This window comes from Macaca fascicularis, chromosome 6 (genome assembly GCF_037993035.2).
Source record: "Macaca fascicularis isolate 582-1 chromosome 6, T2T-MFA8v1.1".
In the NCBI taxonomy this organism is placed as follows: Eukaryota; Metazoa; Chordata; class Mammalia; order Primates; family Cercopithecidae; genus Macaca; species Macaca fascicularis.
In genome coordinates this window covers 188,719,439-188,731,902 of record NC_088380.1, presented here as the reverse complement: position 1 = coordinate 188,731,902, position 12,464 = coordinate 188,719,439, and the positions used below count along the sequence as shown (strand labels likewise).

General features: G+C 52.6%; 1 protein-coding gene and 1 pseudogene across 1 annotated transcript; both read left to right on the top strand.

Moving 5' to 3' along the window:
* The first annotated feature begins 3,821 nt into the window (after positions 1-3,821).
* LOC135971176 (double homeobox protein 4C-like) lies at positions 3,822-5,153 on the top strand. Its single transcript, XM_065545995.2, has one exon. It carries the CDS (start codon positions 3,876-3,878, stop codon positions 5,151-5,153), a length of 1,278 nt encoding a protein of 425 aa, XP_065402067.1. The 5' UTR covers positions 3,822-3,875.
* Positions 5,154-10,227: 5,074 nt separating this feature from the next.
* On the top strand, positions 10,228-11,750 carry LOC141406978 (double homeobox protein 4C-like; annotated as a pseudogene).
* The last annotated feature ends 714 nt before the right edge of the window (positions 11,751-12,464 follow it).

The window sequence follows — 12,464 nt, the reverse complement described above, 5'->3', positions numbered from 1 at the left end:
GCAAATCAATTACTTTCATTAAGCTAAGCCCTCACTAGATCAACGGGACTCGAACCCACAAAAATTTAGTGAACAGCTAAATACCCTAATCAACTGGCTTTGATCCACTTCTCCCGCCGCAGGGAAAAAAGGCGGGAGAAGCCCCGGCAGAAACTTTTAAAGCTGCTCCTTTGAACTTGCAATTCAATGTGAAAATCACCTCCGGGCTGGTCAAAGGAGGACTAGACCCCTGTCTTTAGGTTTACAGCCTAATGCTTACTCAGCCACTTTACCCTTCCCTTCTCTCTATCTCTACCTATGCTCATCAACCGTTGACTCTTTTCAACAAACCATAAGGACATTGGGACTCTATACCTACTATTTGGTGCATGAGCTGGAATCCTAGGTACAGCTCTAAGCCTTCTTCTTCGAGCTGAACTAGGTCAACCCGGCAATCTACTAGGTAACGACCATATTTACAACGTTATTGTAACGGCCCATGCATTCATCATAATTTTATCCTTATAATTGCCCATGGACTCACCTCCTCCATCTATTTCTGCCTAGCTAACTCAGACTATGAACGTACCCACAGCCGTATCCTACTACTGTCCCGAGGACTTCAAACCCTACTCCCATTAATAACCTTTAGATGGTTCACAGCAAACCTTACTAATCTTGCCCTACCCCCCACTATCAACCTACTAGGTGAGCTCTTTGTAATCGCAGCCTCATTTTCCTGATCCCATATGACTATTGTACTAACAGGACTCAACATACTAATTACAGCCCTCTACTCTCTCCACATGTTCATCACAATGCAGCGAGGAACACTTACACATCATATAATCAACATAAAACCCCCCTTCACACGAGAAAATACGTTCGTATTTATACACCTCGCTCCAATCATTCTTCTATCCCTCAACCCCAATATCATTCTAGGGTTTGCTCCCTGTAAATATAGTTTAATCAAAACATTAGATTGTGAACCTAACTATGGAAGCTTATCACTTCTTATTTACCGAGAGAACCTGCAAGGGCTGCTAATCCATGCCTCCGTACTTAAAATTACGGCTTTCTCAACTTTTAAAGGATAACTAACAGCTATCCATTGGCCTTAGGAGCCAAAAACATTGGTGCAACTCCAAATAAAAGTAACAATCGTGTGTACCCCTGTTATAACAACAACCCTCGCCTCCCTAACTCTTCCAATTTTTGCCACCCTCATCAACCCTGACAAAACACGCTCATATCCAAATTATGTAAAAACAACTGTAACATATGCTTTTATTACTAGCCTTCTTCCAACAACTTTCTACATTTTCTTCAACCAAGAAACAACCATGTGAAGTTGACATTGAATAACAGCCCAGACATTAGATCTAACACTAAGCTTTAAACTAGATTACTTTTCCATAATATTTATTCCAATCGCACTGTTCATCACCTGATCCATTATAGAATCCTCGCTATGGTACATAAGCTCAGATCCAAACATTAACCAACTCTTCAAATATCTCCTTATCTTCCTCGCTGCCATACTAATTCCAGTTACTGCTAACAACCTTTTCCAACTCTTCATCGGTTGGGAAGGCGTAGGAATTAATATCCTTCCTCCTAATTAGCTGATGACACGCTCGAGCGGACGCCAACACAGCAGCCATCCAAGCAGTCCTATACAACCGTATTGGCGACATTGGTCTTATCCTAGCTATGACACGATTCCTCCTGCATTACAACTCATGAGGCTTTCAACAGATATTAGCCCTAAACTCCAACTCAAACCTCCTTCCACTAATAGGCCTTCTCCTAGCAGCAACAGGAAAATCAGCCCAATTTGGCCTTCACCCCGACTGCCCTCTGCCATAGAAGGCCCAACTCCAGTCTCAGCTCTACTTCACTCCAGCACCATAGTTGTTGCCGGAGTATTCCTACTCATCCGTTTCCACCCTTTGATAGAAAACTATACACTAATCCAAAACCTCACATTATGCCTGGGAGCCATTACTACTCTATTCAGAGCCATCTGTGCCCTCACACAACACGATATTTAAAAAATCGTGGCCTTCCCTACCTCAAGTCAACTAGGCCTAATAATAGTCACCATTGGTATTAACCAACCATACCTAGCATTCCTACACATCTGCACCCATGCCTTCTTCAAAGCTGTACTTTTTATGTGCTCCGGATCCATTATTCATAACCTAAACAACGAACAGGACATTCGAAAAATAGGAGGTCTGTTTAAAACACTGCCCCTCACCTCAACTTCCCTAGTTATTGGCAACCTAGCACTCACAGGAATACCTTTCCTCACAGGCTCCTACTCCAAAGATCTCATTATCGAAGCCACAAATACGTCGTATACCAACGCCTGAGCCCTATTTATTACTCTCATCGCCACCTCCCTAACAAGCGCCTACAGTACTCGAACCATTCTCCTTACCCTAACAGGACAACCCCGCTTCCCAGCCCTAATAAACATCAACGAAAACAACCCCGCCCTACTAAACCCAATTAAATAGGCAGTATAATCACGGGATTCCTTATCACCAGTAATATCCCCCCTACCTCACTCCCCCAGCCAACAACACCCTTCTATCTCAAACTCTCAGCCCTAGACGCAACTGCTCTCGGTTTCCTAACAGCCCTAGACCTCGCCCTTATAACCAACAAACTAAAAGTGAAAAACCCATCACAAATACTCAAATTCTCCAACATACTAGGATACTTCCCCACCACAGTTCACCGTATGATCCCCTAGCAAAACCTACTTATAAGTCAAAACTTAGCCCTCCTCTTATTAGACTCAACATGGCTAGAAAAATCTATACCCGAAATAATCTCACAAACACATATTACCGCTTCCACAACTGTAACCACCCAGAGAGGCATAATCAAACTCTACTTCCTCTCTTTCCTCATCCCCCCTATCCTGACCCTACTTCTAATAATATAACCTATTACCCCGAGTAATCTCAATCACAATGTATACACCAACAAACAATGTTCAACCAGCAACCACCGCTAACCAACGCCCGTAATCATACAAGGCACCCGCACCAATACAGTCACCTCGAATTAACCCCGACCCCTCCCCCTCAAAAATCACCCAGTTACCCATATTATTGAAATTAACCACCACCACTTCTTCATCCAAACTTAAAACCCATAAAACCAGCCCTACCTCCATCATTAATCCTACCAAAGGACCCCCTAGAACCTCAAGCCCTGAGCCCCATGTCTCAGGATACTCTTCAATGGCCATTGCTGTAGTATAACCAAAGACAACTATTATACCCCCCAGATAAACTAAAAATATCATTAAACCCATATAAGCCCCCCCATAATTGAAAATAATCACACAACCAATCACACCACTAACAATTAACGCTAAACCCCCATAAATAGGAGAGGGCTTAGGAGAAAAACCTACAAACCCCATAACCAATAATACACTTAATGTCGATAAAACATATGTCATTGCTTCCATATGGACTCCAACCATAACCAATGATACGAAAAACCATCGTTGTACCTCAACTACAAAAGCACCCATGATTCCACTACGCAAATCCAACCCAATCCTAAAAATCATCAACCACTCCCCCCACCCCACTCCCCACTTCCGGGGCTTCTCCGGCCCCACCCATACCCAGGCCACAGTGACCTGGGCCCTGTGGGTCCCGGCTTCCGAGGGCGGGCTTGCCCTGGGCTCCTCCGGCATTCCTGAAGGGGCGGAGCCTGTGGGCCTTTATAAGGGCCGCTGGCCGGCTGGGCCGGCCTCCTGGCCGGACCTGCTCGCCGTGCACGGGCCGACTGAGGGGCACTGGAGCCCGCCGGCCTCTCTCTGCCCGTGTCTGTCCGCGAAATTCCGGCCAGGTCTCCCCGCGATGGCTCTCCCGACACCCGGCGACGGCGCCCTCCCGGCGGGAGCCCGAGGACGAGGACGGCGAAGGAGACTCGTTTGGACCCCGAGCCAGAGGGAGGCCCTGCGAGCCTGCTTTGAGCGGAACCCGTACCCGGGCATCGCCACCAGGGAAGAGCTGGCCCAGGCCATCGGCATTCCGGAGCCCAGGGTCCAGATTTGGTTTCAGAACGAGAGATCGCGCCAGCTGAGGCAGCACCGGCGGGAATCTCGGCCCTGGCCCGGGAAACGCGGCCCGCAAGAAGGCAGGCGAAAGCGGACCGCCGTCACCCGGTCCCAGACCGCCCTGCTCCTGCGAGCCTTCCAGCAGGATCGCTTTCCAGGCATCGCCACCCGGGAAGAACTGGCCAGAGAGACGGGCCTCCCGGAGTCCCGGATTCAGATTTGGTTTCAGAACCGGAGGGCCAGGCACCCAGGCCAGGGTGGCGGGGCACCGGCGCACGCAGGCGGCCCGGGCGACGCGGCCCCCGGCGGGTGTCCCCCCGCTCCCTCGCCGGTCGCCTTCACCCACACCGGGGCGTGGGGAACGGGGCTTCCCGCCCCCCACGTGCCCTGCGCGCCCTGGACTCTCCCACCGGGGGCTTTCGTGGGCCAGGGAGCAGGGGCCGTCGCCCCGCTGCAGCCCAGCCAGGCTGCGCAGGCAGCAGGGATCTCCCATCCCGCCCCGGCAGGCGGGGATTGGGATTTTTCCTACGCTGCCCTGGCGACTCCGGAAGGGGCGCTCTCCCACCCTCAGACTCCCCGGGGGTGGCCTCCGCGCCCGAGCCAATGGCGGGGGGATCGGGACCCGCAGCACCACAGCCTGCCGGGCCCTTGCTCGGTGGGACAGCCTGGGCCCGCTGGAGCTGAGCCGCAGGGCCAGGGTGTGCTGGCGCCGCCCACGTCCCAGGGGAGTCCGTGGTGGGGCTGGGGCCAGGGGCCCCAGGTCGCCGGGGCGGCGTGGGAGCCCCAAGTCGGGGCAGCTCCACCTCCGGGGCCCGCGCCCCCGGAGGCCTCCGCGGGGCAGGAGCAGATGCAAGCCATCCGGGCGCCCTCCCCGCCGCTCCAGGAGCCTGGGCGCTCGTCTGCACTCCCCTGCAGCCTGCTGGATGAGCTCCTGGAGACCCCCGAGTTTCTGCAGCAGGGGCAACCTTTGCTGGAAACGGAGGCCCCGACGGAGCTGCAGGACGTGGGAGAGCCCGCTTTGCTGGAACCGCTACTCCTCAGCGACGAGGAGTACCGGGCTCTGCTGGAGGAGCTTTAGGACGCGGGGTTGGGGACGGGATCGGGGGCGGGGCGGTGGCCTCCCTTTCGCGGTGAGCACCTGGCTCGGTGTGGAGAGGCCTGTTTTCCCTCCGGGCTGACCAGCCTGGCATTCCTGCCTTCCCGGTCTGGGCGCGGCGGCGGCGGCCGGAGACTCCACACCGAGGAGAACTGAGCATCCATCCCGGGGATTCCAGAGCCGGCCCAGGTTCCAGGAGGGGGACCGTCTACTGCGCATGCGCGGCCGTGCGGGCAGCGGCCAAGGCTCTGGGAGCAGCCCCCGCAGAGCTCTCACGCTTTTCCACCACCCGACCCCCGCTTGATCCCCCACCCCACTCCCCAACACAGCGCGCGCGCGCGCGCCCGCGCACACGCACACACACCCCAAGACACCCACACAACCACACACCCACACACCCAAACACACCACCCCCACCCCCACCCCCACCCCCACCCCCACCGAAAGCACCACCACCGTGTTCTGCACTGGGCTGCCCTTGCCATCAAACTAGGAATAGCCCCCTTCCACTTTGGAGTCCCAGAAGTTACCCAAGGAACATCCCTAACTTCTGGCCTACTCCTCCTTACATGGCAAATACTAGCCCCCATCTCAATCATATACCAAATTCACCCATCAATCAACACCCATATCCTCCTAACTCCCTCTACCCTATCTATCACAGTAGGCAGCTGAGGAGGTCTCAACCGAACACAATTACGCAAAATCCTAGGATATTCTTCAATCACTCACATAGGCTGAATAATAAGAACACTAGTATATAACCCAACTATCACAATTCTTTACTTCACCATAGACATCACCCTAACAACTACCATATTCCTGACCCTCAACCTAAACTCAAACACCACCACCCTCATACTATCCCACACCTGAAACAAATCAACCTGTCTAGCACCACTAAGAGCATCCACCCTCCTATCCCTAGGGGGCTTACCCCCTCTAACCGGCTTCCTACCTACATGAATTACCGTTCAAGAACTCACAATAAACAATCACTTTCTCATCCCCTCTATCATAATTATCAGAACTCTGCTTAACCCGTATTTCTCTATACGCCTAATCTATACCATCTCCCTAACACTATTTCCTACATCCAACAACACAAAAATAATATGGCAATTCGAAAACACAAAACCTACACTCCTTATTCCCCCACTCGTCATTGCCTCTACCCTTTTACTACCAACCTCCGCCCTAATTTTGGCTATCCACTAGAAATTTAGGTTAAACAAGACCAAGAGCCTTCAAAGCCCTTAGTAAGTGTAAATACTTAATTTCTGAAGTACATAAGGACTGCAAACACCTACTCTGCATCAATTGAACGCAAATCAATTACTTTCATTAAGCTAAGCCCTCACTAGATCAACGGGACTCGAACCCACAAAAATTTAGTGAACAGCTAAATACCCTAATCAACTGGCTTTGATCCACTTCTCCCGCCGCAGGGAAAAAAGGCGGGAGAAGCCCCGGCAGAAACTTTTAAAGCTGCTCCTTTGAACTTGCAATTCAATGTGAAAATCACCTCCGGGCTGGTCAAAGGAGGACTAGACCCCTGTCTTTAGGTTTACAGCCTAATGCTTACTCAGCCACTTTACCCTTCCCTTCTCTCTATCTCTACCTATGCTCATCAACCGTTGACTCTTTTCAACAAACCATAAGGACATTGGGACTCTATACCTACTATTTGGTGCATGAGCTGGAATCCTAGGTACAGCTCTAAGCCTTCTTCTTCGAGCTGAACTAGGTCAACCCGGCAATCTACTAGGTAACGACCATATTTACAACGTTATTGTAACGGCCCATGCATTCATCATAATTTTATCCTTATAATTGCCCATGGACTCACCTCCTCCATCTATTTCTGCCTAGCTAACTCAGACTATGAACGTACCCACAGCCGTATCCTACTACTGTCCCGAGGACTTCAAACCCTACTCCCATTAATAACCTTTAGATGGTTCACAGCAAACCTTACTAATCTTGCCCTACCCCCCACTATCAACCTACTAGGTGAGCTCTTTGTAATCGCAGCCTCATTTTCCTGATCCCATATGACTATTGTACTAACAGGACTCAACATACTAATTACAGCCCTCTACTCTCTCCACATGTTCATCACAATGCAGCGAGGAACACTTACACATCATATAATCAACATAAAACCCCCCTTCACACGAGAAAATACGTTCGTATTTATACACCTCGCTCCAATCATTCTTCTATCCCTCAACCCCAATATCATTCTAGGGTTTGCTCCCTGTAAATATAGTTTAATCAAAACATTAGATTGTGAACCTAACTATGGAAGCTTATCACTTCTTATTTACCGAGAGAACCTGCAAGGGCTGCTAATCCATGCCTCCGTACTTAAAATTACGGCTTTCTCAACTTTTAAAGGATAACTAACAGCTATCCATTGGCCTTAGGAGCCAAAAACATTGGTGCAACTCCAAATAAAAGTAACAATCGTGTGTACCCCTGTTATAACAACAACCCTCGCCTCCCTAACTCTTCCAATTTTTGCCACCCTCATCAACCCTGACAAAACACGCTCATATCCAAATTATGTAAAAACAACTGTAACATATGCTTTTATTACTAGCCTTCTTCCAACAACTTTCTACATTTTCTTCAACCAAGAAACAACCATGTGAAGTTGACATTGAATAACAGCCCAGACATTAGATCTAACACTAAGCTTTAAACTAGATTACTTTTCCATAATATTTATTCCAATCGCACTGTTCATCACCTGATCCATTATAGAATCCTCGCTATGGTACATAAGCTCAGATCCAAACATTAACCAACTCTTCAAATATCTCCTTATCTTCCTCGCTGCCATACTAATTCCAGTTACTGCTAACAACCTTTTCCAACTCTTCATCGGTTGGGAAGGCGTAGGAATTAATATCCTTCCTCCTAATTAGCTGATGACACGCTCGAGCGGACGCCAACACAGCAGCCATCCAAGCAGTCCTATACAACCGTATTGGCGACATTGGTCTTATCCTAGCTATGACACGATTCCTCCTGCATTACAACTCATGAGGCTTTCAACAGATATTAGCCCTAAACTCCAACTCAAACCTCCTTCCACTAATAGGCCTTCTCCTAGCAGCAACAGGAAAATCAGCCCAATTTGGCCTTCACCCCGACTGCCCTCTGCCATAGAAGGCCCAACTCCAGTCTCAGCTCTACTTCACTCCAGCACCATAGTTGTTGCCGGAGTATTCCTACTCATCCGTTTCCACCCTTTGATAGAAAACTATACACTAATCCAAAACCTCACATTATGCCTGGGAGCCATTACTACTCTATTCAGAGCCATCTGTGCCCTCACACAACACGATATTTAAAAAATCGTGGCCTTCCCTACCTCAAGTCAACTAGGCCTAATAATAGTCACCATTGGTATTAACCAACCATACCTAGCATTCCTACACATCTGCACCCATGCCTTCTTCAAAGCTGTACTTTTTATGTGCTCCGGATCCATTATTCATAACCTAAACAACGAACAGGACATTCGAAAAATAGGAGGTCTGTTTAAAACACTGCCCCTCACCTCAACTTCCCTAGTTATTGGCAACCTAGCACTCACAGGAATGCCTTTCCTCACAGGCTCCTACTCCAAAGATCTCATTATCGAAGCCACAAATACGTCGTATACCAACGCCTGAGCCCTATTTATTACTCTCATCGCCACCTCCCTAACAAGCGCCTACAGTACTCGAACCATTCTCCTTACCCTAACAGGACAACCCCGCTTCCCAGCCCTAATAAACATCAACGAAAACAACCCCGCCCTACTAAACCCAATTAAATAGGCAGTAGAATCACGGGATTCCTTATCACCAGTAATATCCCCCCTACCTCACTCCCCCAGCCAACAACACCCTTCTATCTCAAACTCTCAGCCCTAGACGCAACTGCTCTCGGTTTCCTAACAGCCCTAGACCTCGCCCTTATAACCAACAAACTAAAAGTGAAAAACCCATCACAAATACTCAAATTCTCCAACATACTAGGATACTTCCCCACCACAGTTCACCGTATGATCCCCTAGCAAAACCTACTTATAAGTCAAAACTTAGCCCTCCTCTTATTAGACTCAACATGGCTAGAAAAATCTATACCCGAAATAATCTCACAAACACATATTACCGCTTCCACAACTGTAACCACCCAGAGAGGCATAATCAAACTCTACTTCCTCTCTTTCCTCATCCCCCCTATCCTGACCCTACTTCTAATAATATAACCTATTACCCCGAGTAATCTCAATCACAATGTATACACCAACAAACAATGTTCAACCAGCAACCACCGCTAACCAACGCCCGTAATCATACAAGGCACCCGCACCAATACAGTCACCTCGAATTAACCCCGACCCCTCCCCCTCAAAAATCACCCAGTTACCCATATTATTGAAATTAACCACCACCACTTCTTCATCCAAACTTAAAACCCATAAAACCAGCCCTACCTCCATCATTAATCCTACCAAAGGACCCCCTAGAACCTCAAGCCCTGAGCCCCATGTCTCAGGATACTCTTCAATGGCCATTGCTGTAGTATAACCAAAGACAACTATTATACCCCCCAGATAAACTAAAAATATCATTAAACCCATATAAGCCCCCCCATAATTGAAAATAATCACACAACCAATCACACCACTAACAATTAACGCTAAACCCCCATAAATAGGAGAGGGCTTAGGAGAAAAACCTACAAACCCCATAACCAATAATACACTTAATGTCGATAAAACATATGTCATTGCTTCCATATGGACTCCAACCATAACCAATGATACGAAAAACCATCGTTGTACCTCAACTACAAAAGCACCCATGATTCCACTACGCAAATCCAACCCAATCCTAAAAATCATCAACCACTCCCCCCACCCCACTCCCCACTTCCGGGGCTTCTCCGGCCCCACCCATACCCAGGCCACAGTGACCTGGGCCCTGTGGGTCCCGGCTTCCGAGGGCGGGCTTGCCCTGGGCTCCTCCGGCATTCCTGAAGGGGCGGAGCCTGTGGGCCTTTATAAGGGCCGCTGGCCGGCTGGGCCGGCCTCCTGGCCGGACCTGCTCGCCGTGCACGGGCCGACTGAGGGGCACTGGAGCCCGCCGGCCTCTCTCTGCCCGTGTCTGTCCGCGAAATTCCGGCCAGGTCTCCCCGCGATGGCTCTCCCGACACCCGGCGACGGCGCCCTCCCGGCGGGAGCCCGAGGACGAGGACGGCGAAGGAGACTCGTTTGGACCCCGAGCCAGAGGGAGGCCCTGCGAGCCTGCTTTGAGCGGAACCCGTACCCGGGCATCGCCACCAGGGAAGAGCTGGCCCAGGCCATCGGCATTCCGGAGCCCAGGGTCCAGATTTGGTTTCAGAACGAGAGATCGCGCCAGCTGAGGCAGCACCGGCGGGAATCTCGGCCCTGGCCCGGGAAACGCGGCCCGCAAGAAGGCAGGCGAAAGCGGACCGCCGTCACCCGGTCCCAGACCGCCCTGCTCCTGCGAGCCTTCCAGCAGGATCGCTTTCCAGGCATCGCCACCCGGGAAGAACTGGCCAGAGAGACGGGCCTCCCGGAGTCCCGGATTCAGATTTGGTTTCAGAACCGGAGGGCCAGGCACCCAGGCCAGGGTGGCGGGGCACCGGCGCACGCAGGCGGCCCGGGCGACGCGGCCCCCGGCGGGTGTCCCCCCGCTCCCTCGCCGGTCGCCTCCACCCACACCGGGGCGTGGGGAACGGGGCTTCCCGCCCCCCACGTGCCCTGCGCGCCCTGGACTCTCCCACCGGGGGCTTTCGTGGGCCAGGGAGCAGGGGCCGTCGCCCCGCTGCAGCCCAGCCAGGCTGCGCAGGCAGCAGGGATCTCCCATCCCGCCCCGGCAGGCGGGGATTGGGATTTTTCCTACGCTGCCCTGGCGACTCCGGAAGGGGCGCTCTCCCACCCTCAGACTCCCCGGGGGTGGCCTCCGCGCCCGAGCCAATGGCGGGGGGATCGGGACCCGCAGCACCACAGCCTGCCGGGCCCTTGCTCGGTGGGACAGCCTGGGCCCGCTGGAGCTGAGCCGCAGGGCCAGGGTGTGCTGGCGCCGCCCACGTCCCAGGGGAGTCCGTGGTGGGGCTGGGGCCAGGGGCCCCAGGTCGCCGGGGCGGCGTGGGAGCCCCAAGTCGGGGCAGCTCCACCTCCGGGGCCCGCGACCCCGGAGGCCTCCGCGGGGCAGGAGCAGATGCAAGCCATCCGGGCGCCCTCCCCGCCGCTCCAGGAGCCTGGGCGCTCGTCTGCACTCCCCTGCAGCCTGCTGGATGAGCTCCTGGAGACCCCCGAGTTTCTGCAGCAGGGGCAACCTTTGCTGGAAACGGAGGCCCCGACGGAGCTGCAGGACGTGGGAGAGCCCGCTTTGCTGGAACCGCTACTCCTCAGCGACGAGGAGTACCGGGCTCTGCTGGAGGAGCTTTAGGACGCGGGGTTGGGGACGGGATCGGGGGCGGGGCGGTGGCCTCCCTTTCGCGGTGAGCACCTGGCTCGGTGTGGAGAGGCCTGTTTTCCCTCCGGGCTGACCAGCCTGGCATTCCTGCCTTCCCGGTCTGGGCGCGGCGGCGGCGGCCGGAGACTCCACACCGAGGAGAACTGAGCATCCATCCCGGGGATTCCAGAGCCGGCCCAGGTTCCAGGAGGGGGACCGTCTACTGCGCATGCGCGGCCGTGCGGGCAGCGGCCAAGGCTCTGGGAGCAGCCCCGGCAGAGCTCTCACGCTTTTCCACCACCCGACCCCCGCTTGATCCCCCACCCCACTCCCCAACACAGCGCGCGCGCGCGCGCGCCCGCGCACACGCACACACACCCCAAGACACCCACACAACCACACACCCACACACCCAAACACACCACCCCCACCCCCACCCCCACCCCCACCCCCACCCCCACCCCCACCGAAAGCACCACCACCGTGTTCTGCACTGGGCTGCCCTTGCCATCAAACTAGGAATAGCCCCCTTCCACTTTGGAGTCCCAGAAGTTACCCAAGGAACATCCCTAACTTCTGGCCTACTCCTCCTTACATGGCAAATACTAGCCCCCATCTCAATCATATACCAAATTCACCCATCAATCAACACCCATATCCTCCTAACTCCCTCTACCCTATCTATCACAGTAGGCAGCTGAGGAGGTCTCAACCGAACACAATTACGCAAAATCCTAGGATATTCTTCAATCACTCACATAGGCTGAATAATAAGAACACTAGTATATAACCCAACTATCACAATTCT

Excerpts from the sequence above, each read along its gene's own strand:
- LOC135971176 (XM_065545995.2), top strand. The coding sequence starts at position 3,876 with ATGGCTCTCCCGACACCCGGCGACGGCGCCCTCCCGGCGGGAGCCCGA.